Source organism: Bufo gargarizans, chromosome 8, assembly GCF_014858855.1.
Source record: "Bufo gargarizans isolate SCDJY-AF-19 chromosome 8, ASM1485885v1, whole genome shotgun sequence".
NCBI classification, from domain to species: domain Eukaryota; kingdom Metazoa; phylum Chordata; class Amphibia; order Anura; family Bufonidae; genus Bufo; species Bufo gargarizans.
This window is the reverse complement of record NC_058087.1, coordinates 2403539-2419045: the sequence shown is the minus strand read 5'-3', so window position 1 is coordinate 2419045 and position 15507 is coordinate 2403539. Positions and strand designations below refer to the sequence as shown.

Below are 15507 nucleotides of genomic sequence, written 5' to 3'. Positions count from 1 at the left end.
TGAGCTGCCTGTGTCCTCTGGTGGTCGATCCAAACAAAAGGGACCACCAGAGGACCAGGTAGCAGGTATATTAGACGCTGTTATCAAAACGGCGTCTAATATACCTGTTAGGGGTTAAAAAAAAAATCACATCTCCAGCCTGCCAGCGAGCGATCGCCGCTGGCATGCTGGAGATCCACTCGCTTACCTTCCATTCCTGTGAGCGCACGCGCCTGTGTGCGCGCGTTCACAGGAAATCTCGCGTATATGCGTTCACCCAGAAGAGCAGGGCCGCCGCCAGGACGCAATCCTGCGTACGGGGGTCCTGAGGAGGTTAAAGGGGGGGATGTGAATATGTGAACAGGCCACGGGGTGAACTATCAAGGCTGGCGTTAAGATGCCCCTTAATGTTGGTGTATTTCCGCACGTCTGTGCTGGATGGAGCAGCAATGTGTGTTAACATTCCATTCAAACTGGGAACCATAGTGCCCCAATTATTGTGATCATCAGGGGCCCCACAGATCTATCCTATATCCTGTGTCTGCAATGGGACAATCTGTCGTCTGCCCAGCCCTGCTCCCTCGTGTCAACTTTTTACAAAAGTGGCAAGGATAGTGCAAAAGAGTAAAAAGTCACAACGATTCTGTGTAAAAATGTTAGGTTTCACACGAGTGCAAATGTAACGACAAATCCCCCAGTGCAGTGCTCCTGCCCGTGAGTCTGGGGTCCTGCTGACCGCCACCAAGTCATCCAGAACATGACACCTGACCGGCAGAAGCGGCCACCAGGGTCATCTACCATGATGGAAATGCTGTCATATCACCAGGAAGACCTGACAATCCTCCCATCATCTCGTCTACAGAGGGTCGTCCTGTCCACAGCAGTAAAGCGCTCGTGTCTGACCGCCATCTCTGAATAACACGACGCCAGCGATGTGCAGACATCATAAGACCAGAGAAGTCCCGTGCTCCACATACACCCGGGGCCCAGGAAGTATAGGTGCGACTAATACACAGTCCTCCTACACTTCAGCAGAATCTGTATACAATATGAATAAGTGAGCGGAGGTGTCCGCGTGAACACTCACCGGGACTGAGGGAGCCCTTTCTTGCTGAGGTCGGAGCGCACTCGTTCTCCAACGTGTCTGTAGATTTCAACCAGGCAATTTATTGCAGCATCTCGGACCTGTAGAGACAAACAGAACAGGCGGCCATTACTACAAGGCTCTGAAAGTGGCCATCGGGGCTGCGCAGGTGACCCTGAGCACAAGGACAGCGCGCAGCTCGACCTCCGCACAATGTAACTAGAAATGAGATACAGAAGCTGAACGCTGCAGGGAGGAGGAAGCATCGCACGCAGCTCCTGAGGTGGATAATAAACACATTTACATGATGGATCCAATGTGCAGTCCCGGAGACCTGCACCGTGTGCCCCCCACCCCAATATGAACGAGGCAGGTTTGGACTTTTCACTAGAGGACGTGCTGCAGGAAGTGGGTCACAATTTCCATTTCTTTCCGTCTTATCTTATATAAAGGCCAATCCATGTCCTCCTCCAAACTCGGCCGGGCTTCTTATATTAGAAGAGAGGTCACCAGAATCAGAGCTTCCCACAAGGTGCAGCTATGGGGGCAGACCCCACCGGTCTGATATTAATGACCTTCCACTATCTACAGGCTGAAAGCCCCCTTTAACCCACCCTACAGACCTCGTCTGACATACATTTATCCTATGGCAAAGGTTTGTGAGCGGCGCTGATGACCGGGGCCAAATACTGCGAAGTTCTCATCACGGAAGGGGCGATAACACGGCTCTTACACGTAAAAGTCTAATAGAGAACATATGAAGATACACGGGGAACAAAGCGTCTGAGGGGAAGACTGCGCCATCCGATGGCTACAACACCATGACCACACCGAGGGAGATTCATCAAAACTAGTGCTAAACAAAAGCAGCCCATGACGACCAAGAGCAGCTGTGGACTACTACTCCTCTTCTCCACTCTGCACCAGCTTTTATACTTTTGCCAATAGGGAAATATCTGAATAATGGCTATGATTCTACAATGATGTCAGGTCTGAGAGCTACGAACAGCCTGACCGGTCAGCAGGCGTCCATCAGTGCAACCTCTCCACCCTGGGCTCGGTGCAGCTACTGTTCTACCCATCCTCATGGCCAGGACATCATCCATAAACTATTATCCTCACATCAGCATTCATCATCGTACCGTTAATCCATTGCAACGTCTTCAATCAAACTGTTATAGACCAGCAAGAACAAGGGAATGCGCCATACCACCTCTAACCAATAGCAAGATAGCAAACATCACCTAACATGGAATACTACCTCCGACCCACAGAGGGAGTCCGTTACCATAGACCAGGGCCGCTCAACCTGCGGCCCTCCAGCTGTTGTAAAACTACAACTCCCACCATGCCCTGCTGTATGCTGTCCAGGCATGCTGGGAGTTATAGTTTCGCAACAGCTGAAGGGCCGCAGGTTGGGCATCTCTGCCATAGACTAACAGATACTGTGCTATACCGCTTCTCACCAATAGCCAGTGCCAGTTACCATAGAGTATCAGACGTAGTGCTATACCGCTTCCCACCAGTAGAGGGAGAAGCGTCATTCATTCAGTTCCCAATGTGTTTGTGGAGCCTACATCCTCCAGGGCCCTATACATGGATGTGCCAGTCACACAAATGGCTGCAGCTCTGCCATGTAAGCAGCAATCTGCAGGGGGCAAAGTGTGGGAGTCTATAGTAACATTCACAGGTATGAGCGCAGGAAGCAGTCCATCCATAGCACACAAGGACTGCTCTTGTGACAGGACTGCAGTGAACCCCCCCACCTCCATGTCGGGGTGTGAGAAGCACTCCTGCAGAGTATGCACATCCTCTACTCCCAGTATACCAATGCACACGTGTACATGCTCCAGAGGTCATGTAAGGCCCCCCCCACCCCGGGTAATGACCAGCCACGTACATCCACTATTCCCAGTATACCAGTGCACACGTGTTCACGCTCCAGAGGTCATGTAAGGCCCCCCCACCCCGGGTAATGACCAGCCACGTACATCCTCTACTCCCAGTATACCAGTGCACACGTGTACATGCTCCAGCGGTCATGTAAGGGCCCCTGGGTAATGAACAGCCACGTACATCCACTATTCCTAGTATACCAGTGCACACGTGTTCACGCTCCAGCGGTCATGTAAGGGCCCCTGGGTAATGACCAGCCACCTACATCCTCTACTCCCAGTATACCAGTGCACACGTGTACACACACCAGCGGTCATGTAAGGGCCCCTGGGTAATGACCAGCCGAGTACATCCTCTATTCCCAGTATACCAGTGCACACGTGTACATGCTCCAGCGGTCATGTAAGGGCCCCTGGGTAATGAACAGCCACGTACATCCTCTATTCCTAGTATACCAGTGCACACATGTACATGCTCCAGCGGTCATGTAAGGGCCCCTGGGTAATGAACAGCCACGTACATCCACTATTCCTAGTATACCAGTGCACACGTGTTCACGCTCCAGCGGTCATGTAAGGGCCCCCGGGTAATGACCAGCCACGTACATCCTCTACTCCCAGTATACAGGTGCACACGTGTTCACGCTCCAGAGGTCATGTAAGGGCCCCTGGGTAATGACCAGCCACGTACATCCACTATTCCCAGTATACCAGTGCACACGTGTACATGCTCCAGCGGTCATGTAAGGGCCCCTGGGTAATGACCAGCCACGTACATCCACTATTCCCAGTATACCAGTGCACACGTGTTCACGCTCCAGAGGTCATGTAAGGCCCCCCCCCCCCCCCCCCCCCCCCGGGTAATGACCAGCCACGTACATCCTCTATTCCCAGTATACCAGTGCACACGTGTACATGCTCCAGCGGTCATGTAAGGGCCCCTGGGTAATGACCAGCCACGTACATCCACTATTCCCAGTATACCAGTGCACACGTGTTCACGCTCCAGAGGTCATGTAAGGCCCCCCCCCCCGGGTAATGACCAGCCACATACATCCTCTATTCCCAGTATACCAGTGCACACGTGTACATGCTCCAGCGGTCATGTAAGGGCCCAGGGATGCCAGCGCGCCTCACCTGGCTATTGGGGTCCCCAAGCAGGTTACATATATGAGGTACAATCTTGCTCAGTGTCAGGCTGTTTGCTCCATATCTGTGGACAGAAGAGAAGGCCGTCAGTGCTGCAGGTAAAAGCATGAAGGAGTGTGCGGGTGAGGGGTGACTCACAAGTTAAGAGTGGCAATAAGGCAGAGGCAGACGCCTTCCCGAGTGCGGAAGTTCTTGTGTTTAAAGCCTCCAAGCATCCGATCCCAGACATACTGGAGGGAGACAGGAGAGGAAGGGTTAACCCTGGACACATCAAGCCGTATAGTCAGCGACTAGACCTGCAGCTACATGTCCGGACGCCTCACCTGCGGGTTGGACGACTGCTCCATTATCTTCACCAGCAGCGTCTGATCCTGTTCTCTCACCGAGTCTTTCGCATCCCCCAATCGGTCGATCAGACTGGGCAGAACTAGGAGAGAAGGGGAGGAGTCAGAAGAGCGGCCGGCGCAGCGCCAAAATACCGCAACGGTCACGACAATCAGCAGATCCCCTCCATATAATGAACAGGTGAGGGGTATATTATATAGAACAGAGGGGGGTGCACATCCCCTCCATATAATGTACAGGTGAGGGGAATATTATATAGAACAGTGGGGGGGTGCAGATCCCCTCCATATAATGTACAGGTGAGGGGTATATTATATAGAACAGTGGGGGGGTGCAGATCCTCTCCATATAATGTACAGGTGAGGGGTATATTATATAGAACAGTGGGGGGGTGCAGATCCCCTCCATATAATGTACAGGTGAGGGGTATATTATATAGAACAGAGGGGGGGTGCAGATCCCCTCCATATAATGTACAGGTGAGGGGTATATTATATAGAACAGTGGGGGGGTGCAGATCCCCTCCATATAATGTACAGGTGAGGGGTATATTATATAGAACAGTGGGGGGGGGGTGCAGATCCCCTCCATATAATGTACAGGTGAGGGGTATATTATATAGAACAGTGGGGGGGGGGGGTGCAGATCCCCTCCATATAATGTACAGGTGAGGGGTATATTATATAGAACAGTGGGGGGGGGGTGCAGATCCCCTCCATATAATGTACAGGTGAGGGGTATATTATATAGAACAGTAGGGGGGGGTGCAGATCCCCTCCATATAATGTACAGGTGAGGGGTATATTATATAGAACAGTGGGGGGGGTGCAGATCCCCTCCATATAATGTACAGGTGAGGGGTATATTATATAGAACAGTAGGGGGGGGTGCAGATCCCCTCCATATAATGTACAGGTGAGGGGTATATTATATAGAACACACCTGTCCCAATATGTGACTTGAAGCGATCCTGCAGCCGTGTCAGCAGCGCTGATAAGATGTCCATCCCCAGCAGAGCGACCTGCGGCAGAAAAAGGGAAAAATAAAATACATAAAATTAGAAAAAATTATTATTATTTTTTATTTTTAGGGGGGGGGGGGAGGGGTGTCACGAGGTGACGGGTGAAGACCAGAACGTCCGTCCCAGCAGCTCCGCACACACAGATCAGATTTCACTGACATGCAAATTAGACAGTGCAATGCATTATGGGTAAATGACATTCCTTGAAGATAAAGGGGCGTTTCGGTGCATTTTTAAAGGGGTAGCTCACGATGAACGCTGCCCCCCGACCTGCACTCATGTCTGGAACAATTTGGCAATCTCAGACACACCGGCACAAAGTGTCACCGCAAGGTAAAAGAAATGTCAGATCTTCCCAGCAAATTCCAGTAGTGAGGTACGTCAACCATCCTGGTCTTGGGGTGAGCGACTGTCCAATGAACGCATAGTGAGGGCAGTCCTGCTGACACCACTGACAACACAGCGCGCCACTAGTGTGCAGACGCTAGCACGGTGCAATTTTTGGAACCCCCATTCCTGCGAGTTAACAAAAGGCTTTACAAAGGAAATAAAACCAGAATAAACCAGCAGAGGGCAGCAGAGCGTCACCCACAGAAGGCAGAGCCCCTCCTGCAGAGCATCAGCACCAGAACGCACAGCCTGTCCTGCAGAGAGTCACCCACAGAACGCACAGCCCGTCCTGCAGAGCGTCACCCACAGAACGCACAGCCCGTCCTGCAGAGCGTCACCCACAGAACGCAGAGCCAGGCGAGAGGTGCCAATCTGTATGCCAGTCCCCAGTATAATCAGAAGACACATCAAATGGAATAAACAGGATCAGCAGTCATGGCAGCGAGCCCCCCTGGAAGGTGACCCCCAATAATGCATTGTTAGTGTCTTCACAAGAGGCAGGTGCATTGTTGGGTTCATGACGATTTTGGTGCGGATTGTGATTTCCCACTGAGAAGGATAGAGAAATTGGGTTTTTATAAAAATCCACCACAAATCAGGTCTTAAATCAATAGGACAGGGGATAACAACAAGCTGATCGCTGGGGTCTGGAGACCGGGGAGAGGTCGGACCCCCGGCCAGAGGTCGCACTACATTTTTTCCAGAAGAGTAAAAATACTACTCTTAATTTTGAGGAGTATTTTGGGCCACGGAGGAATAGGAATATGCGGTAATTCTTATACATAATGCACAGGCCCACACAACGTTCTGAGGCGGATATTACTGCAGGGAACCATTGCGAGTCTCCCGCAGAAATAAATGTAGACGATTGTACAATTATCCAACATCACACACTAAACATAAGACCACTGCTGCCATACACAGCGCCCACCTGACGCTAACATAAATATACAGTACAGACCAAAAGTTTGGACACACCTTCTCATTCAAAGGCCTCGTTCACACTTCAGTGTTTGGTCAGTGATTTCCATCAGTGATTTGCGAGCCAAAACCAGAAGTGGAGCCTCCACACACATGAGGTAGAAGGGAAAGATCTGCTCCTGTTCTGTGTTTAGAGTTGCACCTGGTTTTGGCTCACAAATCACTGATGGAAATCACTGACCAAACACTGAAGTGTGAACGAGGCCAAATAGTTTTCTTTATTTTCATGACTATGACAATTGTAGATTCACACTGAAGGCATCAAAGCTATGAATTATCACATGTGGAATTATATACATAACAAAAAAGTGTGAAACAACTGAAAATATGTCATATTCTAGGTTCTCCAAAGTAGCCACCTTTTGCTTTGATTACTGCTTTGCACACTCTTGGCATTCTCTTGATGAGCTCCAAGAGGTAGTCACCTGAAATGGTCTTCCAACAGTCTTGAAGGAGTTCCCAGAGATGCTTAGCACTTGTTGGCCCTTTTGCCTTCACTCTGCGTCCAGCTCACCCCAAACCATCTCGATTGGGTTCAGGTCCGGTGACTGTGGAGGACAGGTCATCTGGCGCAGCACCCCATCACTCTCCTTCATGGTCAAATAGCCCTTACACAGCTTGGTGGTGTGTTTGGGGTCATTGTCCTGTTGAAAAATAAATGATGGTCCAACTAAACACAAACCGGATGGAATAGCATGCCGCTGCAAGATGCTGTGGTAGCCATGCTGGTTCAGTATGCCTTCAATTCTGAATAAATCCCCAACAGTGTCACCAGCAAAGCACCCCCACACCATCACACCTCCTCCTCCATGCTTCACGGTGGGAACCAGGCATGTAGAGTCCATCCGTTCACCTTTTCTGCGTCGCACAAAGACACGGTGGTTGGAACCAAAGAGCTCAAATTTGGACTCATCAGACCAAAGCACAGATTTCCACTGGTCTAATGTCCATTTCTTGTGTTTTTTTAGCCCAAACAAGTCTCTTCTGCTTGTTGCCTGTCCTTAGCAGTGGTTTCCTAGCAGATCTTCTACCATGAAGGCCTGATTCACACAGTCTCCTCTTGACAGTTGTTCTAGAGATGTGTCTGCTGCTAGAACTCTGGGTGGCATTGACCTGGTCTCTAATCTGAGCTGCTGTTAACCTGCGATTTCTGAGGCTGGTGACTCGGATGAACTTCTCCTCCGCAGCAGAGGTGACTCTTGGTCTTCCTTTCCTGGGGCGGTCCGCATGTGAGACAGTTTCTTTGTAGCGCTTGATGGTTTTTGTGACTGCACTTGGGGACACTTTCAAAGTTTTCCCAATTTTTCGGACTGACTGACCTTCATTTCTTAAAGTAATGACGGCCACTCGTTTTTCTTTACTTAGCTGCTTTTTTCTTGTCATAATACAAATTCTAACAATCTATTCAGTAGGACTATCAGCTGTGTATCCACCTGACTTCTCCACAACGCAACTGATGGTCCCAACCCCATTCATAAGGCAAGAAATCCCACTTATTACACCTGACAGGGCACACCTGTGAAGTGAAGACCATTTCCGGTGACTACCTCTTGAAGCTCATCAAGAGAATGCCAAGAGTGTGCAAAGCAGTAATCAAAGCAAAAGGTGGCTACTGTGAAGAACCTAGAATATGACATATTTTCAGTTGTTTCACACTTTTTTGTTATGTATATAATTCCACATGTGATAATTCATAGTTTTGATGCCTTCAGTGTGAATCTACAATTGTCATAGTCATGAAAATAAAGAAAACTCTTTGAATGAGAAGCTGTGTCCAAACTTTTGGTCTGTACTGTATATAAACTTGGAAAGTGAGGATGCAGCACACTTTCTTGTTCAGGTGCAAATCAAGCCAGTGTGGACCAGCACCAAATTCAGTAGAGATGAAAGAAGGCCAGCAGCACACCAAGGGTTTCAAAGAAAAAAAACGTGCGGTGTATATATCACACACACAGCTCTGCTACATGTCCGTTACACAGATAGAACTACTGTGTGCTCTGCTTTATACACACCTTCCATACATAGAGGACCTCTGCATTCTCCACCAGCACAGTCCCACACGGAGCCCGTGTTCCCCTAACTCCTCCCACACTGATCACATGACTGACATCACCACAGGTCCTGTAACCACAATGTAATGTTTAGTCCAGACTCTGGAGCTGTTCCTGGTGAGAGATGTCCGTGAGGGGCGGTGCTTCATGTGTGGCGGACCTGGCAGCTTCCGATACAGCGCTCCTGACTAGAAAAAGACAGTGCGGAAAAATACACAGGAGTCTTTTTCCAGGGAGTAAAATGCCGCCAGTACAGGCGTTATGGCGACCTCTGCCCCTGGCCATCAGCTAGGGATCCCTCTACCCAGCCCTGAGCAATGTGGTGACGGACAACGCTTCTTCCAGCAGGATGGACGCACAACATTACGAAATTCTGGACCCACGGCCAGGAAACTCCCTAGATTTCAATTCAAACAAAAACCCTGAAACCATGATAAACTCCAAGCACTGATTGGGCAAATGGGTCATCGGTCAGGATTTGGCCCACAAGTCATTAATTGCCCTCCAGTTACTGTAGAAACATCCGACAAAAATATCCAAACACACTGAAGCAGCAAACGGTCTCAAAACCAAAATAAGGGCCCTTGCACCTCCGAGAGCGAGCCTTATGTCCTGGAGCGGCATTGATCGTCCACACAGCATCACAGATTACACGTTGGGCCGCCTGCGGGGCTATTGTCCTGCACTCATAAGATCATACAATGCTGTGCGCTCCCCGGCACACAATCAATGCCGCTCCAGGACATATGGCCCACTCAGAGGGCTAGGGCTGCAGCTAACGATTATTTTAATAATCGATTAGTTGCCGATTAATTTCTACGATTAAATCGGGAAAAAACGACAAAATTACAAAGCAAAGAGGTTTATATGATTTTACTTGAAAAATTATGGGGGATCTGTGGGTGGCGCCGTTATGGAGAGGGGGATCTGTGGGTGGCGCCGTTATGGAGAGGGGGATCTGTGGGTGGCGCCGTTATGGAGAGGGGGATCTGTGGGTGGCGCCGTTATGGAGAGGGGGGATCTGTGGGTGGCGCCGTTATGGAGAGGGGGGATCTGTGGGTGGCGCCGTTATGGAGAGGGGGGATCTGTGGGTGGCGCCGTTATGGAGAGGGGGGATCTGTGGGTGGCGCCGTTATGGAGAGGGGGGATCTGTGGGTGGCGCCGTTATGGAGAGGGGGGATCTGTGGGTGGCGCCGTTATGGAGAGGGGGGATCTGTGGGTGGCGCCGTTATGGAGAGGGGGGATCTGTGGGTGGCGCCGTTATGGAGAGGGGGGATCTGTGGGTGGCGCCGTTATGGAGAGGGGGGATCTGTGGGTGGCGCCGTTATGGAGAGGGGGGATCTGTGGGTGGCGCCGTTATGGAGAGGGGGGATCTGTGGGTGGCGCCGTTATGGAGAGGGGGGATCTGTGGGTGGCGCCGTTATGGAGAGGGGGGATCTGTGGGTGGCGCCGTTATGGAGAGGGGGGATCTGTGGGTGGCGCCGTTATGGAGAGGGGGGATCTGTGGGTGGCGCCGTTATGGAGAGGGGGGATCTGTGGGTGGCGCCGTTATGGAGAGGGGGGATCTGTGGGTGGCGCCGTTATGGAGAGGGGGGATCTGTGGGTGGCGCCGTTATGGAGAGGGGGGATCTGTGGGTGGCGCCGTTATGGAGAGGGGGGATCTGTGGGTGGCGCCGTTATGGAGAGGGGGGATCTGTGGGTGGCGCCGTTATGGAGAGGGGGGATCTGTGGGTGGCGCCGTTATGGAGAGGGGGGATCTGTGGGTGGCGCCGTTATGGAGAGGGGGATCTGTGGATGGCGCTGTTATGGAGAGGGGGATCTGTGCACTGTTATGGGCATAACAGTGCACAGATCCCTTTCCCCATAACAGTGCACAGATCCCCCCTCCCCATAGCAGTGCCATACACAAACCCCCCTCCCCATAGCAGTGCCATACACAGACCCCCCCTCCCCATAGCAGCCCCGGCCCCGCTGCTTAGTCAGACTAATCACTGCATCTTTATTTTACCTTTTACAATGACGCTCCAGTAACAGGCAGAGCGGACGGCGGTGTAACGTCACTTACTCACGTGACGCACCTGCTCCGCCCACTTTATGAATGAAGGAGGCGGAGCAGGTGAGTCACGTGAGTAAGTGACGTTACGCCGCCGTCCGCTCTGCCTGTTACTGGAGCGTCATTGTAAAAAGGTAAAATAAAGATGCAGTGACCGCCCGCCCGCATAGCAACGAATCGGCGATTATTCGATAACGGGATTCGTCGACAACTAATCCAGTTATCAATTATAATCGATTAATCGTTGCAGCCCTACAGAGGGCATACTGGTCGTGTGCAAGGGCCCTTAGTGTCAGATTGAGAATTGTTTGCCGTGACTGCCCCCTCCCCCAGGCCAGTATGAGGGGTCCGGGCGCTACATGAACCGGCGCAGCTGGTACCAAGACCGCAGGAAACGAGGTAGAGGGCTATAAATAACCAGAGACATCACATCCGATGTACGGACTCCTGCCGGACCGGTTCCCTCTTCACCCACCCATTATATAAAATGGGGGCTCTCCCACCACTGACGCCAATGCTGGAAATGTCCCCGTGCTATATTACATTATCGCTGTGCAGACACGGGCCGGACACCGCTGGAATTTTCCGTCTGTGTATGTATAACCAGCAGCGCAGGATACAGGGTAATAATTGACGGAGAAGCTCGTGAGCTTCACATCCGGCGGCTCCAGGACTTCTGGACAAGGGAGCAAGCAACCATAGAAATACGGCTTTCACACTCGCGTTTTGGCTTTCCGTTTGCGAGATCTGTTCAGGGCTCTCACCAGTGGTCCAAAACGTATCAGTTTGCATTCTGAATGGATAAGGATCCGCTCAGAATGCATCGATCCGTCTCCATTCCGCTCTGGAGGCCGCTCGCAGCGTTTTGGTGTCCGCTTGACGAAACTGAGCCAAACACACAATGTAAGTCAATGGGGACGGATCCATTTTCTCTTACACAATCTGACAATAGAATACGGATCTGTCCTCCATTGACTTTCAATGGTGTTCAAGACGGAGCCGTCATGGCTATGTTACAGATTATACAAACGGATCCGTTCTGAACGGATGCAGACGGTTGTATTATCTGAACATCCATGACAAATCCGCACAAAACGCGAGTGTTAAAGTAGCACAACACAGGGAGAAGGCGGCGGACAGAACCTGGAGTGGTCACATCGCCTCTGCCGTCCGCAATACGAGCGCGTCCAACAGCGACCTATCAGATCACAGCTCTCATTTTCTAACCTGCACTGGAAATAAGATCTGGAATCTGATTGGCTGCTCAATATCAGGTTCACAGCCTGGCGGACGTCATGCCGTTAGAGAACCGCTCAGTCACTGCACCATTATTACCAGTATTACGAAGCATTGAGCCAGGAGCGTCCGGGGCAGCAGGGCGAGGTGAGGCGGTCCGAGGATAAACCTCGACTGATTATAAGAGGATCTAATGTGACCTCCTTCATCCCAGATGAGGCGTCGCAGAGCATCGCAACTTGACTATGCGACTAAGGCTACATGCAAACGACCATATGTTTTGCAGTCCGCAAAAAAAAACAAAAAAAAAAAACACGGATGACAGCCATATGACATCCGTTTTTTTTGCGGATCCATTGTAACAATGCCTATAACGGACAAGAATAGGACATGTTCTATTTTTTTGCGGGGCTACAGAACTGACATACTGATGCGGACAGGACACTGTGTGCTGTCCGCATTTTTTGCTGATCCATTGAAATGAATTGGTCCACATCCTATACGGAAAAAAAACAAAAAACAAAGACGGAACAGACACAAACAACGTTCGTTTGCATGTAGCCTAAACCTGCTGAAACGTCCTGCAATCCGGAGCTCATGTCAAGCAGGACTGGAAAATATAACCGGAACCAAGCCATGTCTAGAGCGGCCCAATAGTCTAGTATTCGCAGGACGGATGAGGGCGCTGTGAGGCGCTGCGCGGGTTTCTCTGGGAAAGGCAAAGACGAGGTGGCTGTAAAAATCTGCGCTGCCATCGTTACACTTTATTGCTGCCACTGAACTGTAGTAACGCAATAAATTGGAGTCGCCACCGGATACATAATACTACCGCACCGTGCTGCAAACAGGCTGGCGGCTCAGGAGCACAGGGCGGAAACATATCCATGTAAATGAAAGAGTGAGAAAACAACACCCCCCCCTCCACCAGCGCGGGGGATAAAATATTCATGCAGCGCAATCTGGAGAAAGTTACAAAAATAAAAGGTGCGGGAGGAGGCGCTGCAGCCTCGTCAGTATTGGTTTCATGTGCTGAACGAGCCGGGCCCCGGAGCAGACACTCTACAAACAGGAGCGGCAAACACGTGTCAGATCCTCGACTGAAAATAGACGTGTGCAAAGTCACCTCTGCAGAGACGGCCGGCGCTCGTAAAGACAGCAGTGTCACCTACGTGCGCTCTACAGCTGAGGGTGTCACTCACTTCACACCCAACATCCTCCTTCCGCGCAGCCTCCGCCGGACACACGGGCTGGGGGCGCAGCCTCCGCCGGACACACGGGCTGGGGGCGCAGCCTCCGCCGGACACACGGGCTGGGGGCGCAGCCTCCGCCGGACACACGGGCTGGGGGCGCAGCCTCCGCCGGACACACGGGCTGGGGGCGCAGCCTCCGCCGGACACACGGGCTGGGGGCGCAGCCTCCGCCGGACACACGGGCTGGGGGCGCAGCCTCCGCCGGACACACGGGCTGGGGGCGCAGCCTCCGCCGGACACACGGGCTGGGGGCGCAGCCTCCGCCGGACACACGGGCTGGGGGCGCAGCCTCCGCCGGACACACGGGCTGGGGGCGCAGCCTCCGCCGGACACACGGGCTGGGGGCGCAGCCTCCGCCGGACACACGGGCTGGGGGCGCAGCCTCCGCCGGACACACGGGCTGGGGGCGCAGCCTCCGCCGGACAGAACATATATGGCTGAGAAACAGATAACCACCGCCATGTTGTCTGCAGATCAGGGCGATTAAAGGCTATTCTTTATCTAATGAAATATTGCGCCATTTTTTAAAGTCCATCAGTTCCTCAACATCTCTGCTTGTTGTCATCTAATAGATAAGCCACTGTTTACACGCACTGGATATAAATCAGTCCCGCCTCGTTGCAGTTAGCAGAGCTAGGGACGAGCCGTGCACCTGTGCGTCCGTCTTTCACATCCCTTTCACGTGGAGTTCTTTTTGCTCCGCTCACTGCCCCGATCTCCGCGCAGGTTTGACTTCACATGCGCTGTGCTCCTCTTATATCTGATGCCGGAGTTGTACAATATGACACTGGTGCGTTTTTGGGGAGCAGCCAAGAGACGTGACACAGACATCATTGTGGCCGCCCCACATCTCTAACAATGCTGCATTGAGCAGGACGAGCCGGGAGGCGGCGAGGCCTGTGAGACGCAGGTCGTGAGTGACGGAGAAGATTCGCCCAACCTTCCTCCAGTCACGCAGGCGCGGAGACCAGGACAGAGCCGAGCTCTCAGAGGGAACTGCAAACCACTCACTTCCATATTCCCATGGAGCGCGGCCCGAAAGATCGGCCTCCATACACCGCTGGGTCTCCTCAATGAGAAGCTGCATCCGAGGCGACTCATCCAGACGACTACCTGCTCTGTACTGACGAGGGGCAAGAACCCGAAACACTGGGGAAACAGGGGCTGCATCAGCTGTGTGCCAGAAACGCTATATTCACCACAGCTTCTGTCAGGCGAGCGAGGTCTCGGCCCCATTGCTAAGCCCCACTCTTGTTTCAAGCAGTAAGCGCTGAATTAAAAACACCTCCCAATTCCACCATGACCATTCCCTTCATTCTCCGGGTCAGTACGATTACAGCGATACCACATTTATATGGTTCTGGTTGTGTTTTAATACTTCTAAAATAAAATATTAAAACTGAAAATGATTTTTTTTTTCATCGTCATATTCTGACCCACATGGCTTTTTTATATTTGAGCCGTTTGGGGGTTTATATTTTGGGGACGATCTATAGTTTTCATTGATTCCCTTCTGGAATATTTGTGACTTTTTGGTCACTTTTTATTAAAATTTTTTGGGGGGAGCTGAATGGACATAAGACGAATCAGCAATTTAGATTTTTTATTTTTTTTCCCAGTTAGGGCGTTCACTGTACGGGGATGAATACGGTTATAATTTAATAGCTCGGGCACACACTTTTTAAAAAGTTTTCACTTTTCCCCCACTTATTTTGTCACTTTTTTTTCACACATCCCTACGGACTTGAACATGTGATTGTCTGATAGAATTTCCCATAGACTATAATGATTTAACACTGCAGGCTATGGGAGTTTCATTAAGTTCCTATTCTGTGGCAGACCTCAGAGCATTCAGAAAGCCTGAGGCCACCACAGCAAGTGAACAGGGCCCCTCAATCTCATCTCTGGGGAGTCGTTCGGGCCCCAGGAGTGCAGCACTCTTAGGCCTCTTTCACACGGGCGTCGTGTGTGAGGGCTGGATAGGATGCGGGTGTGTCGCGGGGAAATAGTGTGATTTTGCCTGTGAGTGGGGCGAGTTTTGTATGAGATTGTGTTGTACAGGTTTTTTCCGTG

The 15507-nt window shown here is 51.4% G+C and overlaps 1 protein-coding gene and 1 non-coding gene across 6 annotated transcripts in view; one reads left to right on the top strand and one right to left on the bottom strand.

Moving 5' to 3' along the window:
- CLASP1 (cytoplasmic linker associated protein 1) overlaps positions 1-15507 on the bottom strand; it is a 104475-nt gene that overhangs the window by 70055 nt on the left and 18913 nt on the right. For all 5 annotated transcript variants that reach the window (XM_044303184.1, XM_044303180.1, XM_044303182.1 and 2 more), the window contains exons 3-7: positions 5395-5473; positions 4431-4534; positions 4246-4337; positions 4096-4171; positions 1067-1164 (exon numbers count right to left, since the gene is read on the bottom strand). In XM_044303184.1, the coding sequence (XP_044159119.1) occupies positions 1067-1164; positions 4096-4171; positions 4246-4337; positions 4431-4534; positions 5395-5473 (449 nt within the window). The remainder of the gene's footprint in view (positions 1-1066; positions 1165-4095; positions 4172-4245; positions 4338-4430; positions 4535-5394; positions 5474-15507) is intronic.
- LOC122945915 lies at positions 5858-5982 on the top strand. The gene has a single exon (XR_006391184.1). It is a non-coding gene; the product is annotated as a U4atac minor spliceosomal RNA (small nuclear RNA).